General features: G+C 39.3%; 1 protein-coding gene across 2 annotated transcripts in view; it reads right to left on the reverse strand.

Annotated features, from left to right (window-relative positions):
- Positions 1 to 24,036, reverse strand: part of TRPM3 (transient receptor potential cation channel subfamily M member 3) — a 717,940-nt gene that overhangs the window by 274,650 nt on the left and 419,254 nt on the right. For both annotated transcript variants that reach the window (XM_073670333.1, XM_073670354.1), the window contains exon 7: positions 16,876 to 17,050. In XM_073670333.1, the coding sequence (XP_073526434.1) occupies positions 16,876 to 17,050 (175 nt within the window). The remainder of the gene's footprint in view (positions 1 to 16,875; positions 17,051 to 24,036) is intronic.

Raw genomic sequence — 24,036 nt, forward strand, 5'->3', positions numbered from 1 at the left:
TTGCTTGTGTGAAAAAAAGCACTTCGCTCCGTGTGTGCGCTGCTGATAGGCTGACAGATTGCACCTCCCCACTGCAAATGCGGGAAAGAGAAAAAAAAATGGAGATCTTCATTGTTCCTGCAGAGATCCATCCCCTGCCCCTCCCCCCACCCCGCTGTACACTCAAACTGCGTATTAACATTAATTTTCATCATTACTGAGAAAAAATCCAGTTATGATTTTGGTGCACGAACAGTTATCGAACATAACCTCGAACAGCCGAATTTTTCTCAAATTGTTCGTGTTCGCCGAACGGCTCGAACACCGCCCAAAACAGCTCGAATTTGAGATTGGCGAACAGTTCGAGTAGAACAACGCTCATCTCTATTGCTTACATGTGGCAATGAGGAGAGAGAACCCTGCTGACCATAAGATCTTACACTACACTACAGAAAAGAGAGAGGACCCTGTTGATCATAAGATCTCACACTCTACAGAGAGAACTCTACAGGAGAGAGAGAGATAACCTTGCTGACCATCAGAGCTTGCACTCTACACTGCAGAAGAGAGAGAGAACCTTGCTGATCATAAGAGCTTACACTCCACAGGTGAGAGAAAGAGGACCCTGCTAACCAAAAGAGCTTACATTCTACAGGACAGAGAGAGATAACATTGCTGACCATAAGAGCCTACACTCTACAGGAGAGAGAAAGAGATAACCCTGGTGACCATAAGACCTTACACTCTACTCTACAGAAGAGTGGAAGAGAGGACCCTAAAGACCATAAAACCATACATTGTACAGGAGAGAAAGAGCCAAAGGACCTTGCTGACCATAACAGTTTATATTCTACTGGCAAGACAGAGAGAGCACCCTGCTGATCATGAAAGCTTACACTCAACAGTAGGGAGAAAATGAAAGGAACTTGCTGACCCTATGAGCTTACACTCTACAGGCAATAGAGAGAGAGGAATCCGCTGACCATAAGAGCTTATACCCTACGGGATGGAGGGAGAGAGAGATTATATACTACAGGAAGACAGAAAAAGAGAGGACCCTGCTGATCATATGAGTTTACAACTCCACAAGAGAGACTTACCCTGCACTCTGGCTGTGATGGCCCAGGTACTGACCACCACTGTACAAAGTATGATAATCCATAAGATGTCATAGCTGCAGGGCATTTTGGGGAAGCCAGCGTGGCAACACAAAATGACATTAGCTTGCTCCCTGTTTGCAAGGCTCATCCAGTGAGGTGGATCCGCTAAGCTTCTGGTTCGGGGGGGAAACTAAGACATGGACTCTGGGCGTTAGTGCAGCTTCCCAGAAGATATGTGAAATTGAAGATTTGGACTATCTGGGATCTCAGGAGCAGTCAGACAGATGGAGTGGAACCAAGCAGGGATGGATGCAAGTTGAAAACACCAGTAGAGGCAATGAAGCAAATAAATCATGGAACACTAGAGTCTCAATCCTAAGACACAGGTGTGTGGTCTAATGGGCCTTAAATATGATTAGGGAGATGACATCACTGAGCCATGCCATCACTTAACCTGCAAAACCCGGCGTGGAGCACAACAGAAGGCAGTGGACTGAGGTAAAGGAAGCAGAGCCTGGGATACCCGGGACTGCTTCAGCAGTGTGGAAAATGGTGTTGAGCCAGTAAATCAAATTTCAAAATATTCAAATTCACGTGAAACTATGAATTTCAGGAAATTTGACTTGAACATAATACTTCATGGATAGATCCGCTCATCTCTTATAAGAACACCTCAAAAGATGAGCACTTTTTGCATATCGAGACTGATTGATAAAACATAATGGGAATTAGTTGACATGAGTGGTAAAAGTTGGCAACTTTATTGGTTATGTCTTACAATAAAGTAAATCTAAATCAGTGATGGGAAAATAGATCCCATCCTATCTGTATTGGAGGCATTTGGCTGCACTTAGAGTTCTTCAACTTTCAAACCCTGCAACCCCTATGTTAGAGTATATGTACTGGGGCTGGGTGAGGGGGTTCATCTATCTTTTCTCTAAATAGGGGAATTATACCTCAACTTTTTATGGAGGTCACAAATGGCTGCACTAGGTGGGCATATCTGATTGAAAATTCACATGAGTGGTATGTGGCTGTCACTGGATTCTGGAGCTTTGTAGTTATCAGTGTATAGCTTGTGACTAGCTATTTCTGCATGATGAGCTGTATCTTTGATTTTATTTGCACGCTGTACATGGCACCTCAAGACAGAACAGAACAGAGAAACATTTCTCAGAGTGGTGCAGACTTGAATGCTCACAGCAAACATGGTGAAAAGTGACTTAAATGTAATTACAAGAACTCAGAGTCAAGAGCCACAATTCAGGGTCCCAAAATACGCAGGACATAAGTTAGATGTGTGTTAGATTAGGAAATGCTAAATCTATGCGAATATTTACTATTAGATGACAAATTCTTAAAAAAAAAAAGAGAGAATTTACCATTTTTTCTTCTTGGGCATATATATAGGTATGCACTGGTGTACAGTGGGTACGGAAAGTATTCAGACCCCTTTACATTTTTCACTCTTTGTTTCATTGCAGCCATTTGGTAAATTCTAAAAAGTTCATTTTTTTTTCTCATTAATGTACACTCTGTACCCCATCTTGACTGAAAAAACAGAAATGTAGAAATTTTTGCAAATTTATTAAAAAAGAAAAACTACAATATCACATGGTCATAAGTATAGACCATTTGCTAAGTATTGAGTAGAAGCACCCTTTTGAGCTAGTACAGCCATGAGTCTTCTTGGGAATGATGCAACAAGTTTTTCACACCTGTATTTGGGGATCCTCTGCCATTCTTCCTTGCAGATCCTCTCCAGTTCCGTCAGGTTGGATGGTGAACGTTGGTGGACAGCCATTTTCAGGTCTCTCCAGAGATGCTCAATTGGGTTTAGGGCAGGGCTCTGGCTGGGCCAGTCAAGAATGGTCACAGAGTTGTTCTGAAGCCACTGCTTTGTTATTTTAGCTGTGAGCTTAGGGTCATTGTCTTGTTGGAAGGTGAACCTTCGGCCAAGTCTGAGGTCCAGAGCACTCTGGAAGAGGTTTTCATTCAGGATATCTCTGTACTTGACCGCATTCATGTTTCCTTCAATTGCAACCAGTCGTCCTGTCCCTGCAGCTGAAAAACAGCCCCATAGCATGATGCTGCCACCACCATGTTTCACTGTTGGGAATGTATTGGGCAGGTGATGAGCAGTGCCTGGTTTTCTCCACACATACTGCTTAGAATTATCACAAAAAAGTTCTATTTTCATCTCATCAGACCAGGGAATCTTATTTCTCATAGTCTGGGAGTCCTTCATGTGTTTTTGAGCAAACTCAATGCGGGCTTTCATGTCTTGCACTGAGGAGAGGCTTCCGTCTGGCCACTCTGCCATAAAGGCCCGACTGGTGGAGGGTGGCAGTGATAGTTGACTTTGTGGAACTTTCTCCCATCTCCCTACTGCATCTCTGGAGCTCAGCCACAGTGATCTTGGGGTTCTTCTTTACCTCTCTCACCAAGGCTTTTCTCCCACGATTGCTCAGTTTGGCTGGATGGCCAGGTCTAGGAAGACTTCTGGTGGTCCCAAACTTCTTCCATTTAAGGATTTATTGAGGCCACTGTGCTCTTAGGAACCTTCAGTGATGCAGACATTTATTTAGATCTGTGCCTTGCCACAATTCTGTCTCTGAGCTCCTTGGGCAGTTCCTTTGAGCTCATGATTCTCATTTGGTCTGACATGCACTGTGAGGTGTGAGGTCTTATATAAACAGGTGTGTGCCTTTCCAAATCAAGTCCTATCAGTTTAATTAAACACAGCTGGACTCCAATGAAGGAGTAGAACCATCTCAAGGAGGATCACAAGGAAATGGACAGCATGTGACTTATATATGAGTGTCTGAACAAAGGGTCTAAATACTTATGAAGATGCGGTATTTCAGTTTTTCTTTTTTAATAAATTTGCAAAAAATTCTACATTTCTGTTTTTTTCAGTCAAGATGGGCTGCAGAGTGTACTTTAATGAGAAAAAAATGAACTTTTTAGAATTTACCAAATGGCTGCAATGAAACAAAGAGTGAAAAATTTAAAGGGGTCTGAATACTTTCCGTACCCACTGTATACAGGTGCATCTCACTAAATTAGAACATCATCAAAAAGTTTATTTATTTCAGTTCTTCAATACAAAAAGTGAAACTCATATACAGTGGGGTGGTGAAAAAAAGTATTTAGTCAGCCACCAATTGTGCAAGTTCTCCCACTTAAAAAGATGAGAGAGGCCTGAAATTGACATCATAGGTGGACCTCAACTTTGAGAGAAAAACTGAGAAAACAAATCCTGAAAATCACATTGTCTGATTTGGAAAGAATTTTTTTTCAAATTTTGGTGGAAAATAAGTATTTGAAACAAGCAAGATTTCTGGCTCTCACAGACCTGTAACTTCTTCTTTAAGAGGCTCCTATGTCCTCCACTCATTACCTGTAGTACTGGCACCTGTTTGAACTTGTTAACAATATAAAAGACACCTGTCCGCAACGTCAAACAGTCACACTCCAAACTCCACTATGGTGAAGACCAAAGAGCTGTCGGAAGACACCAGAAACAAAATTGCAGCCTTGCACCAGGCTGGGAAGACTGAATCTGCAATAGGCAAGCAGCTTGGTGTAAAGAAATCAACTGTGGGAGCAATAATTATAAAATGGAAGACATACAAGACCACAGATAATATCCCTCCATCTGGGGCTCCACACAAGATCTCACCCCGTGGGGTCAAAATGATCTCAAGAACGGTGAGCAAAAATCCCAGAACCACAAGGGGGGGACCTAGTGAATGACTTGAAGAGAGCTGGGACCAACACTGCAGAGGCTACCATCAGTAACACACTACGCCGACAGGTACTCAGATCCTGCAGTGCCAGACGTGTCCCCCTGCTTAAGCCATTACTTGTCCGGGCCCGTCTAAAGTCTGCTAGAGAGCATTTGGATGATCCAGAAGAGTATTGGGAGAATGTCATATGGTCAGATGAAACCAAAGTAGAACTTTTTGGTAGAAACACAACTCGTCGTGTTTGGAGGAGAAAGAACGCTGAGTTACATCCAAAGAACATACCTACTGTGAAGCATGGGAGTGGCAACATCATGCTTTGGGGCTGTTTCTCTGCCAAGTGACCAGGACGACTGATCCGTGTACATGAAAGAATGAATGGGGCCATGTATAGTGATATTTTGAGTGCAAACCTCCTTCCATCAGCAAGGGCATTATTGTAATTTACTGAGATAATGATTTTTGTGTTTTCATTGGCTGTAAGCCATAATCGCCAACATTAACAGAAATAAACACTTGAAATAGATCACTCTGTTTGTAATGACTCTATATAATATATGAGTTTCACTTTTTGTATTGAAGAACTGAAATAAATTAACTTTTTGAGGATATTCTAATTTAGTGAGATGCACCAATACTACAAGTACTGTGAATTAAACTGTTTATTGTAAGGATATGGTTTAATTTGGGCCTGAATGAATTGTCAAGATTGAGAAAAAAGTTGTTTTAAGGTGTGCAGCGTGAATAAAGAAATATACTTGAATTAAGAATCCTTTGGAACAGCATTTCAATATTTCCAACATTGTTTTATTTGCTATTATAGTGCAGCATAGGTTATTAATTAAGAAAAAGGTAGAGGGTCCTGTTTATGCTTTGTGTATACATGTTTTAGATGACTTGTCATTTCTGGGTTATCTGCCATGTCCATTTCTTCTTCCTAACTTCCTAACTAACATGAAGTGCGAGTCTCAACAAAATTCATCCCATAAGTGTATTTTTCCCTTCATCGTGCATGTGATAGGTTTATCCCTGTCAGCTGTTACCCGCAGGAAGCAGGGGGAAAGTCTGCAGCCGCATCTTATAGGATACACTGGAGATACTGTACAGAGAACACACAGGTAATATGGATAATTCTTCTCTCCTATACTAATAAGAATTGTTATCCTAAGCTGTATAGGGCCTTAATGAAGAATAAGGAGGACCTAGTTTGGTGGGGATGGGGTGTGAGATGATGCCAAGATGGATTTTTTAAATTATTATGTAATCCTGTGAGTTCTTGGAAACTACAGGATTACATAATAATTTATCAAATCTGTCTAGGGATCATCTCAGTCTCCAAATTTGATGTGCACTGGACTGGGGCATGTACTCTACATGTCACATTCCCGGTTGCCATGGTAACTCATTGACACCCTACGATCACTAGTGATGGGCAGACTGTCTCTTTTTGGTGAGTCTCACCAAAAGAGCTTACTCTTTTGGAACCTAAATGGATCTCTATTAAATATGTGATCACCATAGGCAATCACGCATTTCAAATGAAATTAACGCAGCAAAAAACCCAGTCACCCGTGTCCGAAATCCTTCCCAATCTGCTGCCAAAACCCTGCCTATTTGTAACCAGCGAATGAAATTGATGGATTGGTGGGGTTTGGTTTGGGTGGACAGAATTTTGGTCACCGTCATTTTATGCCCTATGAGAGCTATTCAGATAATTTTGTGGTTCTCACTGGGGTGCTTGCTCCAATTGTTCCCAGCAGGAATCTGGCTATGTCATTAAACCAGGGTTTATTCTTCATATTAGAATACATGAAATATTTTTTCTCTTAAAATGAGCACAATTGATCTCTACCTTTTAGAGATTTTGCCTTCTTCTGGATCAACACAGCCAGATAATACTCTGCTCAAAAAAATAAAGGGAACACTTTAACAACACAATGTAACTCCAAGTCAATAACACTTCTGTGAAATCTACCTGTCCAGTTATGAAGCAACACTGATTGTGAATCAATTTCTCCTGCAAATGGAACAGACAACTGGTAGAAATGATAGGCAATTAGCAAGATACCCCCTATAAAGGAGTGGTTCTGCAGGTGGTGACCACAGATCATTTCTCTGTTCTCATCCTTTTTTGGCTGTTGTTTTGGTCACTTTTTCATTTTGCCATTGCTCTCACCCCTAGAGGTATAGTAGCATGAGGCCGTGTCTACAGTACAACCCACAGAAGTTGCTCAGGTAGTGTAGTTCATCCAGGATGGCACATCAGTGCGAGTTGTGGCAAGAAGGGTAGCTGTGTCTGTCAGCACAGAGTCCAGAGCATGGAGCAGATACCAGGAGATGTGGAGGGAGCCATAGGAGGGCAACAACCCAGCAGCAGGACCGTTACCTCCTCCTTTATGCAAGGAGGAACAGGAGGAGCAATGCCAGAGCCCTGCAAAATGACCTCCAGCAGGCCACAAATGTGCATGTGTCTGCACAAACAGTTAGAAACCGACTCCATGAGGGTGGTATGAGGGCCCGACGTCCACAGATGGGGGTTATGCTCACAGCCCAACACCGTGCAAGACGCTTAGCATTTGCCACAGAACACCAGGATTGGCAAAGTCGCCATTGGCGCCCTGTGCTCTTCACAGATGAAAGCAGGTTCACACTGAGCACATGTGACTGACGTCATGTGGCTAGAGTGTGTCAGCAGTTCCTGCAAGATGAAGGCATTGAAGCTATGGACTGGCCCGCCCGTTCCCCAGGCCTGAGTCCGATTGAGCACATCTGGGACATCATGTCTCGCTCCATCCACCAACGTCACGCTGCACCACAGACTGTCCAGGAGTTGGCGGATGTTTTAGTCCAGGTTTGGGAGGAGATCCCACAGGAGACCATCTGCAACCTCATCAGGAGCATGCCCAGGCGTTGTAGGGAGGTCATACAGGCACGTGGAGGCCACACACAACACTGAGCCTCATTTTGACTTGTTTTAAGGACATTACATCAAAGTTGGATCAGCCTGTAGTGTGTTTTTCCACTTTAATTTTGGGGGTGACTCCAAATCCAGGCCTCCATTGGTTAATAAATGTGATTTCCATTGATGATTTTTGTGTGATTTTGTTGTCAGCACATTCAACTTTGTACAGAACAAAGTATTCAAGGAGAATATTTCATTCATTCAGATCTAGGATGTGTTATTTGAGTGTTCCCTTAATTTGTTTGAGCAGTGTATATTGAACCATATTTAACCACTTCGCGCCAGAGCCTGTTTTTGCCTTCGTGACCGGGCCAATTTTTTCAGTTCTGACCACTGTCACTTTATGAGGTAATTACTCTGGAACGCTTCAACGGATTTCCCTGATTCTGAGAATGTTTTTTCGTGACATATTGTACTTCATGATTGTGGTAAAATTTCTTCGATATCACTTGTGTTTATTTGTGAAAAAATCAGAAATTTGGTGAAAATTTTGAAAATTTTGCAATTTTCAAACTTTGAATTTTCATGCCCTTAAATCAGAGAGATATGTCACACAAAATAGTTAATAAATAACATTTCCCACATGTCTACTTTACATCAGCACAATTTTGGAACCAAAATTTTTTTTTGTTAGGGAGCTATAAGGGTTAAAAGTTGACCAGCGATTTCTCATTTTTCCAACAAAATTTACAAAAACATTTTTTTAGGGACCACATCATATTTGAAGTCACTTTGAGGGGTCTTTATGACAGAAAATACCCAAAAGTGACACCATTTTAAATACTGCACCCCTCAAGGTGCTCAAAACCACATTCAAGAACTTTATTAACCCTTCAGGTGCTTCACAGGAATTTTTGGAATGTGGAAGAAAAAAATTAACATTTAACTTTTTTCACAAAAATGTTATTTTAGACCCAATTTTTTTTATTTTCACAGGGGTAAAAGGAAAAAATGGACCCCAAAATTTTTTGTGCAATTTCTCTTGAGCGCGCTGATACCCCATATGTGAGGGAAAACCACTGTTTGGGCGCACTGCAGGGTTCGGAAGGGAAGGAGCACCATTAGACTTTTTGAATGTAAAATTTGTCTGAATAATTAGCAGACGCCATGTTGCGTTTGGAGAGCCCCCCACAAGTGGAAACCCCCCACACGTGACACCATTTTGGAAACTAGACCCCTTAGGGAACTTATCTAGATGTGTGGTGAGCACCTTGAACCCCAAGGTGCTTCACAGAAGTTTATAATATTGAGCTGTAAAAATAAAATTTTCACATTTTTCCCACAAAAACGTTTTTCATCCCTTAATTTTGCATTATCATAAGGGTAATAGGATAAATTGCACCATGAAATTTGTTGTGCAATTTCTCCTGAACACGCCGATACCCCATATGTGGAGGCAAACCACTGTTTGGGCGCACGGCAGGGTTTGAAAGGGAAGGAGTGCCATTTGACTTTTTGAATGTCAAATTTGTTTGAATAATTAGCAGACGCTATGTCGCATTTGGGGAGCTCCTAATGTGCCTAAACAGTGGAAACCCCCCACAAGTGCCACCATTTTGGAAACTAGACCCCTTAGGGAACTTATCTAGATGTGTGGTGAGCACCTTGCACCCCCAGCTGCTTCACAGAAGTTTATAATATTGAGCCGTAAAAATAAAATTTTCACATTTTTCCCACAAAAAATGTTTTTCATTCCCTAATTTTGCATTATCATAAGGGTAACAGGAGAAATTGCACCATGAAATTTGTTTTGCAATTTCTCCTGAGTACGCCGATACCCCATATGTGGGGGAAAACCACTGCTTTGGTGTACGGCAGGGTTCGGAAGAGAAAGGAGCGCTATGTTGGCTGGGATAGGTTGCAGACACCATGTCACATTTGAAGAGTCGCTGACATGCCGAAACAGCAGAAACCCCCACAAGTGACCCTATTTTGTAAACTACACCTCTCAAGGAATTCATCTAGGGAAGTAGTGAGTATTTTTAAATTTTTAAATTTATACCATTGGGCAGTGAAAAAAGCATAATTATATTTTTACCACAAAAAAATGTTTTACCCTCAGATTTTACATTTTCACACAGGGCAATGGGTAAAAATGGTGCTGAAATGTGTCACACAATTTTTTCTAAAAGTAGCAATACCCCATATGTGGCTGTATCGTACCGCTCAGGCATACGGCGAGATCTGGGGGGACGTAGCGCTATTTGACAATTGGAGAACAAATTATTGTAGAATAGGCATTTGGATTTGGGAGCACAACATTTTCTGAATTTCTTTTGGGGGGCAAGGGCCATTTCGCTTTTCCAGAGCCTTTCTGCTACCAGTAACTTGGAAGTCCCTTATATTTTTAACAGATGACGGACCTGAGTGGGGACTAGATTTTTTTGAGGACTGAGTTGAAGCTTTTATTGGGAACATTTTACGTAACATTTATCCGGCGCTCTAGGCTGAGCACTTACATCGGGGTTTCCATCTAAATTTCCAAGTGATGTAATTCAGATGAAACCCCTGCGGGATCCATTCACTGTAATGAGGCAGCAGAGTTACTCTGGACTCCGTCTGGCCTCTGTTTAGTGGTGTCCTTTATTTCAGAGGTGCACAAAACTGTGGCCAACCGCACTTTTATGCACACCTAAAACAAATGCCACCGTGGGATCACAGGCCAGACGGCATCCACAGTGGCCTATATCTGCCTCATTACAGGGAATCTTCCGTCATGGGTTCCGTCTGAATCACGTATTTCAGAGATTTACACGGAAACTCTGGCGTAAGTGCTCAGCGCAGAGCGCAGGATAAGTGTGAGCAGAGCCTTACTGCGATCTTTGGGAGACATAATAAACAAATCAGTAGCAGGTGAAGAATTGGTTTTATTTATTTTTTACGCTGTTCCTCGTGTGATATAACTGATTAGATTACTTTATTCTTCGGGTCAGTGCGATTACAGAGATACCAGATTTATATCGAGTTTTTAGACTGACAGCTGTCACACACTAAGACGATTTTTTTTGCAAAATCTAGTTTTTGCATCGCCATATTTTGAGAGCTATAATTTTTCCATATTTCGGCCGACAGAGTCATGTGACGGCTTGTTTTTTGTGGGACGAGTTGACATTTTTATTGGTACCATTTTTGGGTAAGTGACATTTTTTGATCGCTTTCTATTCCGTTTTTTGGGAGGTAAAATTAACAAAAACCAACAATTCAGGAATTGTTTTTTGACGTTTTTTTTATGCAGTTCTGCGTGTGGTAAAAGTGATCAGGCAGCGTTATTCTTCGGGTCAGTACGTTTACAGCGATACTACACTTACTGTATATTTTTTTATGTTTTGGCGCTTTTACACAATAAAACAATTTTATAGAAAAAATATTTTTTTGCATTGCTTTATTCTGAGCGCTATAACTTTTTTATTTTTCGGCTGATGGAGCTGTATGGTGGCTTTTTTTTTGCGGAACAAGATGACGTTTTCAGCGGTACCATTTTTAATTCCATTTTGCTCGCATTTTTTTCAACTTTTTGTTTGGCGATATGATGAAAAAGCATATTTTTTTGCTCAGTTTTTTATTTATTTTTATTACGGTGTGCACAGAAGGAGTTAATTAGTGTGACAGTTTTATAGATCGGGTTGTTTCGGACGCAGCGATACCAAATATGTGTACTTTTTTTGGTTTTGCATAAATATACGGATTTATTGGTTTAATATTTTATTTATTTATTTTTATTTATTTTGTGATTTTTTTAACAGTTTAAAAACATTTTTTTTAACTTTTTTTTTACATTTTTACTTAGTCCCTGTATGGGACATTAATTTTTATTTTTCTAATCACTGATCTCATCCAATGTAATAGACATGTATTACATTGGATGAGATCTTTTCTGACTGTTTCACAGTCAGTGTGTCCTGCCAGGCTTCAGCTGCAGGCTGAGCCTAGCAGGACACCATATATGGCAGAGCTGGAGGCGGTCATGTGACCTCCAGCTGCCATAGCAACGCCAGGTCCTGGAAGGCATCAGGGGTCGTCGGAGAGGTAAGTAAGACGACCCCCTCTCCTCTGTCTATCTTCTATATGCCGCGATCACTATAGATCGCAACATATAGAACATAGCAAAGGGTTAACATCATTGGGACCTGATCCAATCAGGTCCCGATGATGTCCCCTGTCAGAGCTAACGCCCTGGGGGTCCTGAGCGCTCCGGGACCACCCACCGTTTTTAAACGTCGGCGCTGCACAGAGCCCAGGCAGCGCGGACGTTTATCTACAGTGGGCGGTCGGGAAGCAGTTAACTGTCATTTTTTCAACTTTTCTATGTTACTATGTTGCTGTGATATTGGGGCCTTTCCTACCACTATTTCATTTTACAGTCCTCAATAGATTTACTTCATATTACTGTTAAGACAGTTAGGTCTACAAATATTTGGAAAGTGACCGAATCTTTGTGATTTGGGCTCTGCATGCCACTATTTTTAATTTAAAATGAAACAAATGAGATGCAATAGAAGTGTAGACTTTCAGGTTTAATTAAAGGGGTTAAACAAAAATATCCTGTGAAATGTTTATGAATTGCAACCATTTTTTTTTACAAAGCCTCCTCATTTCAGGGATCAAAAGTAATTCATCAAATTAACTTTACCACACATAAAATGTACATGTATAATACTTTGTGGAGACTCCTTTGCAGACAATGATTGCCTGAAGTCTGGAAGCCATAAACATCACCAAACTCTGGGTTTCCTCCTTTGTGATGCTTTGCCAGGCATTTACTGCAGCTAACTTCAGTTGTTACTTGTTTGTGGGTCTTTCTGCCTTAATTTTTTTATCTTAAGCATGTGAAATGCATGCTCAATCAGATTGAAATCTGGTGATTGACTTTGCAGAATATTCCACTTCTTTGCCTTAAAAAACTCCTGGGTTGCTTTCTCAGTATATTTTGGGTCATTGTCCATCTGTACTGTGAAGCCCCATTCAATCAACCTTGCTGCTTGGTAGAATTTGAGAAATTATTGCCTTGTACACTTCAGAATTCATCTGGCTGCATCTGTCTTCAGTCACATCACTAATCACTAATAAACATTAGTGACCCAGTGCCACTGGAAGCCATGCATGCCTATGCCATCACACTGCCTCCACCATTTTTTACAGAGGATGTGTATCTGATCAGCATCTATGAGGAGATAAGTTCCAGACTGGACCAGGGAAACATAGTGGATATTCTGTATATGGACTTTTCAAAGGCGTTTGATATGGTGCCACACAAAAGGTTGGTATATAAAAAGAGAACAATGGGACTAGGGGAAAATATATGTAACTGAGCTAACAACTGGCTAAGTGATAGGAAACAAAGGGTAGTTATTAATGGAACACACTCGGATTGGGTCACAATTAACAGTGGTGTACAACAGGGATCAGTATTGGGCCCTCTTCTTTTTAACATATTTATTAATGACCTTGTAGGGGGCATACTGAGTACAATTACAGTATTTTCAGATGATACTAAGCTCTGCAGGGTAATCAGTACAGAGGAGGATAATATTACAGAATGATTTACTATATGTAAGCTGGAGGCTTGGGCTGAGAAATTACAAATTAAATTCAATGTAAATAGATGTAAGGTTATGCACTTGGGCAGAGGAAATAAAATGTATAATTATGTACTAAACTAAAAACACTGGGTAAAACTGTCACTGTAAAAGACTTGAGTGTATGGGTGGATGGTAAACTCAACTTTAGTGACTAGAGTCAGGCAGCTCCTGCCAAGGAAAATAAAATAATGGGATGCATTAAAAGAGTCATAGATGCTCATGACCAGAACATTGTTTTGCTTCTATATAAGTCACTAGTGCGGCCACACTTAGAATACTGTGTACAATTTTGTTCACCAATGTATTTGAAGGATATTACAAGTTCAGAGAAGAGCAACCAAGGTTATTAAGGGAATGGGTGGATGCAATACCAGGACAGGTTATTAAACTTGGGGTTATTCAGTTTGGAAAAATGGAGGATTAGGGGCGATCTTATTACAATATACAAATATATGAGGGGACAGTACAGCTATCTTTCTAATGATCTTTGTACACTTAAGCCTGTGATAGGGACAAGGGGCATCCTTTATGTCTAGAGAAAAGAAAGTTTAATCATAATCACTGACACAGATTCTTTACTGTAAGAGCAGGGAGACTATGGAACTCTCTGCCACATGATTTTGTAATGGTGGATTCACTACTAAAATTCAAGAAGGGCCTGGATGCCTTTCTTGATAAATATAAGATTACAGGTTATGGGCATTAGATTCTGTGATTGGCAGTTGATCCAGGGAACTAATCTGATCGCTGTATGGAAGGAATTTTTCCCCTAATATGGAGCTATTAGTGTCTGCCCCATGGGGTTTTTGCCTTCCTCTGGATCAACATGTTAGGCTATAGGATAAACTCGATGGACTTAAGTCTACCTTCAACTTTATAACAATAAAACTATGTGGTGTGCTTTGGCTTATGAGCTGTTCCAAACCTTCTCAATACTTTCTTCTTCCCATCATTCTGACACAAGTCGATCTTAGTTTTACCTGTCCAAAGAATGCTTCATCAAAACTGGCTTGGCTTCTTTAAATGTTTTTTTGGCAAAGTTTTATCTGGCCTTTCTATTTTTAAAGCTGAATAATGTTTAGCACTTTGTAGTGAACCCTCTGTATTTGCTCTCATGGAGTCTTCTCTTTATAGTAGACATAGATACTGAAACACCTACTTCCTGGAGAATGTTCTTCACTTGGGTGGATGTTGTGAAGGGGTTTTTCTTCACCATGGAAAGGAATCTGCGATTATCCACCACTGTTGTCTTTTGTGGATTTCCAGGCCTTTTTGAGTTCCCAAACTCCCTAATGCTCTCTTTCTTTTGTAAAATGTACAAAACTGATTTGGCCAACATTTCTGCTAACGCTCTGATGGATTTCTTTTTTTTTTTTCAGCCTAACGATGATCTGTTTCTTTCCCATTGAGAGCTCCTTTGCCTGCATGTTATGGGTTCACAGCAAGAGCTTCCAAATGCAAATGCCACACCTGGAATCAGCTCCAGACCTTTTACCTACTCAAGTGATGATGGATTAACAAGGGCATAGCCCATTAAAAAGCTTTTGAGATATATGTCCAATTAATTTTGGTCCCTCTAGCTACATATTAAAGAGTTGTAATTCATAAACCTTTACTCCAATTAGGATGTGAATACCCTCAAATTAAAGCTGAGAGTCTACCCTTTAATATCATATTGATTATATAATTGTATCTTGAATATGTTCTGGTAAACAGTTAAAATACTAAAACTTGTTTCACTGTCCAAATATTTCTGGACCTAACTGTATATCAAGATAAGCCATTGGATTAATTAGATTTTTTTACATATGATATTATGTGCATATATACTGTTAAATACTTATCCATAGTAGCATTTTGCTTTCATTAATTATTGTACTTCATATATGAATATTTCATTATTTATTATTTTTTGCTTGATTGCTTCATTTTTTTGTTTCATTTTGTTTCATTCATGTGTATTGCATCATCTGAAGATTTTCACCAGGTCCTCTTATTCAGTACAATAAAATACTTTTACATTTCCTAAAAGGAAGGCAAAAAAAGGATCTTCTTGGTGTATGGTCCTCTCAAATAAAAGGGGCCAGTACACAGAGGATATAAATTGTAAAAAGTGTAAGGCTAGGGCTACAAGGTGACATTTGTCATGCCACACTGAGACACATTGAAATATTGGATGTTATGCTTTCCAATGGTGTTGAGCTGTAAGTTTGCTGTAAATAAAACAGCCAAGTTGTAGACAAGTTGCATGGAAGCCACATGGCACGTGTGACTTGCATTGAAGTCTATGGCAATTGTTTTGCGTGCAACTTGTGACCACTGACCGAAAATCCAACACAATTGGAAACATATGTGACTCTACAATTTCATCGTCACACCCTATTTAGCCCTAGCCTAAGGCTATGTTCCCACGTTTAGTAATTGGTGAGTTCTTCATGTTGTAGATTTTCTGAAACATTTCTGCACCTATTAGGTAAATTAGGTCACTTGTGTTTGTTTCATTGAGTGAATTTTTTAAAATGTGTTTTTAACGCTGTGTTTTTAGTCTCTTTTTGGTGTGTCATGTTTTAAATAAAGCTGGTTTGTTTTTGATACTTCTTGGTATTTGGCTTTGACAAAACTTTATTGATATTGACATGTGCAAATTACAACAGTTTATATTGCATTTCCGCAGTGGAAACGCTCTAACAACATGTACGTTTTTTACCTGGGGATTTTCCACATCCAATAAAATTCTACGGGGAAAATCTGTACATAAAATTCAGCGCACCCACAAGAGAAATTAATATGTTGCGGATTTAAAAACCGCACCGCAGGACAATTTACGCTGAGCAGAAAAGAAGCACAGTGGGCATGAGATCTCTATACATCCCATTCACCTTGCTGGAACTGTAAGACGCTGCCTTTTTGCACAGCGTACATATATAGTATATAGCGTCAAAGACTCAGTCTTTAACAGTAAAACCTGTACTTCACCAAGGCTAGTCTTGATATATTGATAGAATTTACCACAGTTTTAGTTGATTTTGAATAATTTTTATGAAGAATGTCTTTGATATACAACATTGTAATTGCAAATCTTCAGAGATCTTCCATTTCAGTTTCTTCTCATGTGCACAGTCATTATATAGTAGCCATGGGAAGCGTCAATCAGATCAAATGAACACACCTTGTCCTATTAACCTCATAAATGCTGATATTTATTTACTTTGGATATTGCAGGAAGTGATGCAGAGTAGGTATATGTACTGTATATATATATGGTGGTCACAATCACAGTGCTCTATATTATTATAACACATAGAGATAGTGTTCATTTTGGAAGCAGTTTGTAGTTAGGCAAGCAGAAAGCAGTTTCATTGCTGGACAACCTAATTTATCTCAGAAAAAAACAGAAATTTTGCAAAAGTTACTTAGTGTAGCAAGAGTTTAATGACCATAATAACCATGATAGACAATAATAAAACTTGAATATGAATATATCCAGAATATGTTGATCAGCCTACCCTCCATCTTCTGAGTATTTATGACCAAAGGCAAGAATATCAGATGCACGTCCGCTTCCATCGCACACCACAACTGGAACAGGGGGGCTGTCTCGCAGATATTCCAAGACAATTGATATGACATTTGGTCCACCTTCCACAATAAGCGCCACCACTGGAACCCCTTGACCAATTCCTGTAGAGGAAAAACAATAACCACATCCCCAGCTTGGCATAAATACATTGATCAAATCAAATTTTAGGTTTAATCAAGCTACGTATGGTAAATTACTCCACAGTTAATCTATCATTCATGTAAATATTGCAATATTTGACACTTATTTTTTCTATACATTATCTGTTAAATTGAATGTGACAATGAGCACCAACCCTGCGTGGTCATAGAAGAATTATTCATTATAGCTGACGCTGGTCAGATTAGATTAAAACCATATAAACGCATGACAATGTTATTAAGTAAACTACTGCTATATACACAACGCTACATCTGTATACACAGTCGTCTAATAAGTATAAGCGGCATATGGGCTGGAATCAAATATGCTAAACCCCATTTAACTTGATTAAGATAAATAGTATTTCTGTCAAGCATCCGATTCTGTCAGGGTGAATTTCCTGTGAAACATTTGGTAATTTCTCTATCTTAATAGCAATAACCAGCTGTTCAAGCTGCTCATATGTTAAATGATCTTAAAAGAAGGTCACCAGAAAATGACTGAAATACATATCAATTACAGACTTTTTGACATTTAGTATTTTATCATTTAGAAGTTCCACCAGCGATAAAGATAATTTATTTGGTACAGAATTTTAGATCTGAATTTGACAAGGTGGTACAGGGAGAAAAATGTACTTTACGCATAATAAGTCTACAATCCTACCAGTAGAAAGTTGTCATTCATATCCATGTTCATTCCCGGCTATCTGATGGTGTAAACATTCCAACGATTAAACAAAAGGCTTGCTTGTTGAGTGATCAGAATGTTCATGCCGGCGTAAAATCATCACAATCATGAACACATCATCGCACGTAAACAAGAAATGTGCTTGTGATATGGGCGCAGAACGATCATATTAGCATTCATTCTGCTCCCACCATTATTCGTCAGTGTAAACAGGATGGTAACGAGGGCAAGTCAACTTGTGTATAGTTCCTTGTCACTCGTTAATGGTGCAATGAGAGACTGAAATTGGCACATATGAAAGCACCATTAGAGTTTGGTCAGTTACTACCTAAGAAGTTCCAACATGATGTTCTCATTGGGACAGGTTCCATTGTGGGAATCCTAGTGGATTAGCTTATCGCCAAGGTAAATGGCTACAGAGTCATGAGAAGTAAAGTATTACACAGCTCTAAAATCAATGAGCCTTCTGTGTAATGCATAGATGAACAAAGCCCTCTTTTCTCACTTGTCACTGTAACATATAATGTTCCATGCATGAATTCTTCATAAAATTCAAATAGCCATTTAAAGTTCCATTTTCAAGCCTGGCATGTTGCCTTTCTTTAACTTAAAGGGGTTTTCCCACAAATGAAAATTGATTTTAATCAATAGATCTTGAAATAATAATAAGTTCCAGAATTGGATGTGTCTAAATAAAATGTTCAAGTGCTGAGATAATCTTAGAAATGTTCCCCTGTGTAATGGTTGTGTCTGACCGTACAGGAATATGGTCTGATCATACCACAGCTCCTGGGCAGGGGAGGACGCAAAAGAGTATACAGACATTACAGCAGGGGATCACAGCTGATTCTTTTTGTGAGGTAAAGCATTTCCCTGCCTGTTTTTAAGCAATGTTTTACTTCAAAGAAAGAATCAGCTGTGATCCCATGCTGTAATGTCTGTATACTCTTTTGCGTCCTCCCCTGCCCAGGAGCTGTGGTATAATCAGACCATGTTCTATACATGGTAAGACACAAACATTACACATTGGAACATTTATAAGATTATCTCAGCACAGGAACATTTTATTTAAACAAATCCAATTGTGGAAATTATTATTATTCCAAGATCTATTGATTAAAATGAACTTTTGTTCATGGGAAAATCCCTTTAAACACATATAAACTGTAAAACAGATAGGTAGGTAGGTGAAAATGAATGCAATGGATGCAGCAGGGAAGATGCATAATCACATATTACTCCTTAAATATAGAATAAATCTACATAAAAAGATGAGTAACTTTGTAAATTCATTACGTTAAAGGGGCTGTCCATGAGATAGGTGATAGCTTATAAATCGATGTCGGTCCGACCTTTAAGTCCGCACTGAACATCAGAATGAGGAACTTTTATAGCCGATGGGACACTCGTATACGCTTAGAATGGAGCGGCAATGCACATGCCCTTTTGTAGCTCCATTTATTCCCTATAGGACAGCTGAGTACATCGCTCGGTTTTTTGTAGAAGCCCCAGGGAGAATAAATGGAGTGACATTGGGCCAAGAGCACTGCCGCTCCATTCTAATGCAGATAAATGTACCATGTTCCACCAATCGGTGCAAGTCCCAGCCAATATCGATCAAGTAGCTGTCACCTATTCTGTGGATACATGATAACATATTTTCACTGGACAATCCCTTTAAGCTTTGTACACAGCACATTTGAGTCTTTCTTTATTGCACAGTAGATGTATTTATTTCAGATGGCATTCCAAAAAATGTAGTTAACTATGCTTTTATTTATATAGGTAAAAAAAGCCTCTTCCTGGTGAATGGGGCTTATAGATATATTTGCTTTTCTGGCGTATATGTCAATGTTTGTTCAGATCTTGGCAATTCCTGTAGCTTTCCTATCATTTCTCCATAGGTTAAATTTCCACGATGAGTTTTTGGTGATTTTTTGATGTTGCATATTTCTGCTGCTCAAAAAATGCAGCATTTTACAGTTAAAGCAAAGTGGATGGGATTTATAAAAATCCCATGCCCACTATGCTTTTTTTTTTAACACTGCGTAAAAACTTGCAACATGGCAATTTCTTCCCTATAGATTTGCATTAGATGTGGTGAGTCCGCAGGTAAAAAAACACATATGCGTTTCTAGTGCATCTCTGCTGTGGAAATACATTAAAAATGCATGTAATATGCACATGACTTTATCATTAAAGTTTTGAAAAAAAGCCAAATTCCAGGAAGTATCAATAAAAAAGCTACTTTTTTTAAACATGACATTTTAAAAGAGATGAAAACCACAGCATCAAAAATGTGCTAAAAACACATGTAAAAAAAAACAAACTAAAAAATGCAATGAAAAAGCTGAAAATCTACAACATCAAAACGTCAGCATTGTATGAGCTATGCTAAGCTGGTGGGGCATTGCCTGATGTCAAGCTTGATGTCTTTTTTAAATGGCAGAATTGTGAATGTGGCTCTGGAGGTAATAGAGGCTGTAACTCAAGATCAGTACAAGTATTAAGTAATGTATAGACAAAGTAACTTGATTTTTATGTAGATTATATCTATCTGTAAACTGTTAAATGATGCTTAAATTTAGACATGTCTTTAATGAATCATGCATTAAATATATTACATAATTTATTCAGAAAATATGACCTAAAAGAGGACATTTCACCAAACTTTTCATGTTGAACTGAACACAATGTAATAGTGGCAGCAGTGCGTAATGAAACAGTTTTTTTTAAATTACTGACACTTTGAGGTCTCAGTTCTAGACAAACAGTGTGTGGGGAGAGGCAGCACAGCAGAGGTGACATGGCTATGAGAGGAGGAGAACTGTTAGAAGGGTTTGTAATGTGACACAGCTGTACTGTCCTTCCCCTCATGCAGACTGCTGGGATCTTATCTGAATGGTATGAGTCATCTGTGCTCTACTTCACAGTTAGACCAAGAGATCAGACTGGCTGACATTATATGGCTCACACACTGAGAATCCTGCTCTAAGCTATTGTGGGGGCATGTTCTTTTTCTCCTCTGATGTGCTGCTTTTATTGGGCAACATTATACAGGATGAAGAAGTACACGCCCCCAGTGAAAAGTATCTGCTAACACCCCAATAAACAAATTAACTCATTAGGGACGCAAATTAACTCATAAGTGAGCAAATACTTTGACTGCCAATATCTCTGCAATGGAGAGGCGAACTAAAAAAAACGTAAAAATATTTTATTCTGCTCTGCAGTCACTATTATATCGTGTGTCCAGTTCAACATGAACATTTTTGTGAAAGGTCCTCTTTAACAGTGTCAATATATTTAATTTACACTTTATGGCCTACTAACACAGAATAAACTGTATTACCTAAAATCTAGAAAATGTAAATCAATGACATAATGAGTGAAGCTGGAATGATCACCTCTATAACTGTTGATGGATCCCATTAACGCTAGATGCTCCAAATATTTGCTGTCAGCATGCACTTTATATTAACTGTTAGATGACCATAAGGATGAAGTGATGGCTGAAGTAGATGTCAGTAATGACAGTTGAACGTCCCTTTGCCTTCCCAGCCCCCTTCATATATTCTCAGGCATAGGATGACAAAGGGAAGCCCACGGGTCACATGACTTCGTTTATAAATGACAATCCCTTAAATAGTTTATGCATATTTATAATGAATGAGAAAGAAAATGAAGGCATTATCATCAGCATCATGACACGGTAGATTATAGGCGCATAGTGTCTAAATTAAGAAGTTACAAAAAATGGCAGCTGGTTGTTTTTCTTTATTTCTACATATTTCTACATATTGCCAGCAATATCATGGGAGAATATTAATGGTTTGATGGCTTGATAAAAACAGGGAAGAACATCACCGTTTACATATAGCTATACCATATCTAAAAGTAGAACTGTAGATAATGCAGGATTCTGTGAGTGTTTGGTATCACTACTCTGATTAAATTTATGAAGAAGTCTAGGTTCTTTACTGCTGTATTTATATAAATCACAAATTGGTTGTCGACTCCATAACAGAGCCTTCATCGGGTCGGCATACTTCCACTTGGACCCGTAGAAGCGTTGCACCAGACACAAAACAGCCATCGTCCATTGATTTCCCCACACCCCCCTGCATGTCCTATGTATCGAAATAAATGTTATCATGATGACGTCGGGTCACCATGGCAACGATAGCCCACTCACGATGACGTTGCGGTGGCACCGATCGGAGGGGAAAGGGATTGATATTGATTGTAGAATTTAGGGGGTTAAACTGAGAGCCAGGTGTCAGGTGTCAGATTTACTGAACGCCCGGCGGCGAACTTGCGCACAGAGCTTGTGCGCACTAAACTGCCAGGACGTATCCATCTGTCCAAGGTCTGGAAGTCTTTTACAACCTGGACATATGGATAAATCTAAGGTCGTGAATAGGTTAATAAATTTGGTAAATGTTTTTTGTTATCAGTATAAGTAGTGTCATGAATCTCATAGTTTCCTGTTAGTTTAGACTAGCACAAATCCATCATGACTGCTTCCATCCAGGGACTTTCATGAATATTCCAGAACCAAAATATGGCAATTTACAACATTCTTTAATACTACAATAAATAGATGGTAAGACATCACAAATTCTGAACCTTACATTCCAAATTTATTGGGACCATATTCTTAAAATATTATATTAATGATACTAACATCCTGAACACTATAGTAAGCTCACAACCGAGATAAATGTTGCATTTTCTTAGGTTCTGTTTTACACCACAAAATGAATTCTGTCCTAATCACTTCAGACAGGGGGTCCTAGTGAAATCCCCATCCTATTTTCCAAATCTTGTTTGCGGACATTTCAGAATCTGTCAACAGGTTCTTAGTAAACATTAAAATGCAGACAAGGAATCTTAGAATGGTTTCCCTCTCTGCACGGCACTTTTGCACCCACATGTCCTACTTCTAAGTTATACACACATGGTCAAAATTGTTGGTACCCCTCGTTTAATGAAAGAAAAACCCACAATGGTCACAGAAATAACTTGAATCTGACAAAAGTAATAATAAATTAAAAATCTATGAAAATGAACAAATGAAAGTCAGACATTGCTTTTCAACCCTGCTTCCACCGAATTTAAAAAGAAATTAAACTCATGAAATAGGCCTGGACAGAAATGATGGTACCCTGGAAAATAATGTGACAAAAGGAACATGTTAAATCAAGGAATTTGCCAAACTACATGTTGACAAGCCACAAATCTTCTGTGAGAATGTCCTATGGACAGATGAGACAAAAATGGAAGTTTTTGGCAAGGCACATCAGTCCTCATAGACTTTAAGCTTGCGAGCAGGGACCTCACTCCTTTTAATATCCGAGTTATGCTTATTTGGTAATGTCTTCTTGTCTATTCAAGCCCCCCTCCCCCCCTAAAATTGTAAAGTTCTGCGGAATATGTTGGCGCTATAAAAATAAAAATTATTATTATTATTTTATTATTATAGCTCTATGTTCACAGATGGAAAAATGAAGCATATCAAGAAAAGAACACTGTCCCTAGTGTGAAACATGGTGGAGGCTCTGTTATGTTCTGGGGCTGCTTTGCTGCATCTGGCACATGGTGTCTTGAATCTCTGCAGCGTACAACGAAATCTCAAGACTATCAAGGGATTCTAGAGAGAAATGTGCTGACCAGTGTCAGAAAGCTTGGTCTCAGTCGCAGGTCATGGGTCTTGCAACAGGATAATGACCCAAAACACACAGCTAAAAATACCCAAGAATGGCTAAGAGGAAAACATTGGACTATTCTGAAGTGGCCTTCTATGAGCCCTGACCTAAATCCTATTGAGCATCTTTGGAAAGAGCTGAAACATGCCCTCTGGAAAAAGCAACCTTCAAACATGAGACAACTGGAGCAGTTTGCTCATGAGGAGTGGGCCAAAATACCTGTCGAGAGGTGCAGAAGTCTCATTGACAGTTACAGGAATCGTTTGATTGCAGTGATTGCCTCAAAAGGTTGTTCAACAAAATATTAAGCTAAGGGAACCATCATTTCTGTCCAGGCCTATTTCATGAGTTTAATTTTTTTTTAAATTCTGTGGAAGCAGGGTTGAAAAGCAATGTCTGACTTTTATTTGTTCATTTTCATAGATTTTTAATTTATTATTAATTTTGGCAGATTCAAGTTATTTCTGTGACCATTGTGGGTTTTTCTTTCATTAAACGAGGGGTACCACGTGTGTATATGCCTTATTTCTATGTTATATACAGTATAG

This window comes from Phyllobates terribilis, unplaced genomic scaffold (assembly GCF_046119375.1).
Source record: "Phyllobates terribilis strain yellow unplaced genomic scaffold, ASM4611937v1 Scaffold_1__5_contigs__length_1240528914, whole genome shotgun sequence".
Classification (NCBI taxonomy): Eukaryota; Metazoa; Chordata; class Amphibia; order Anura; family Dendrobatidae; genus Phyllobates; species Phyllobates terribilis.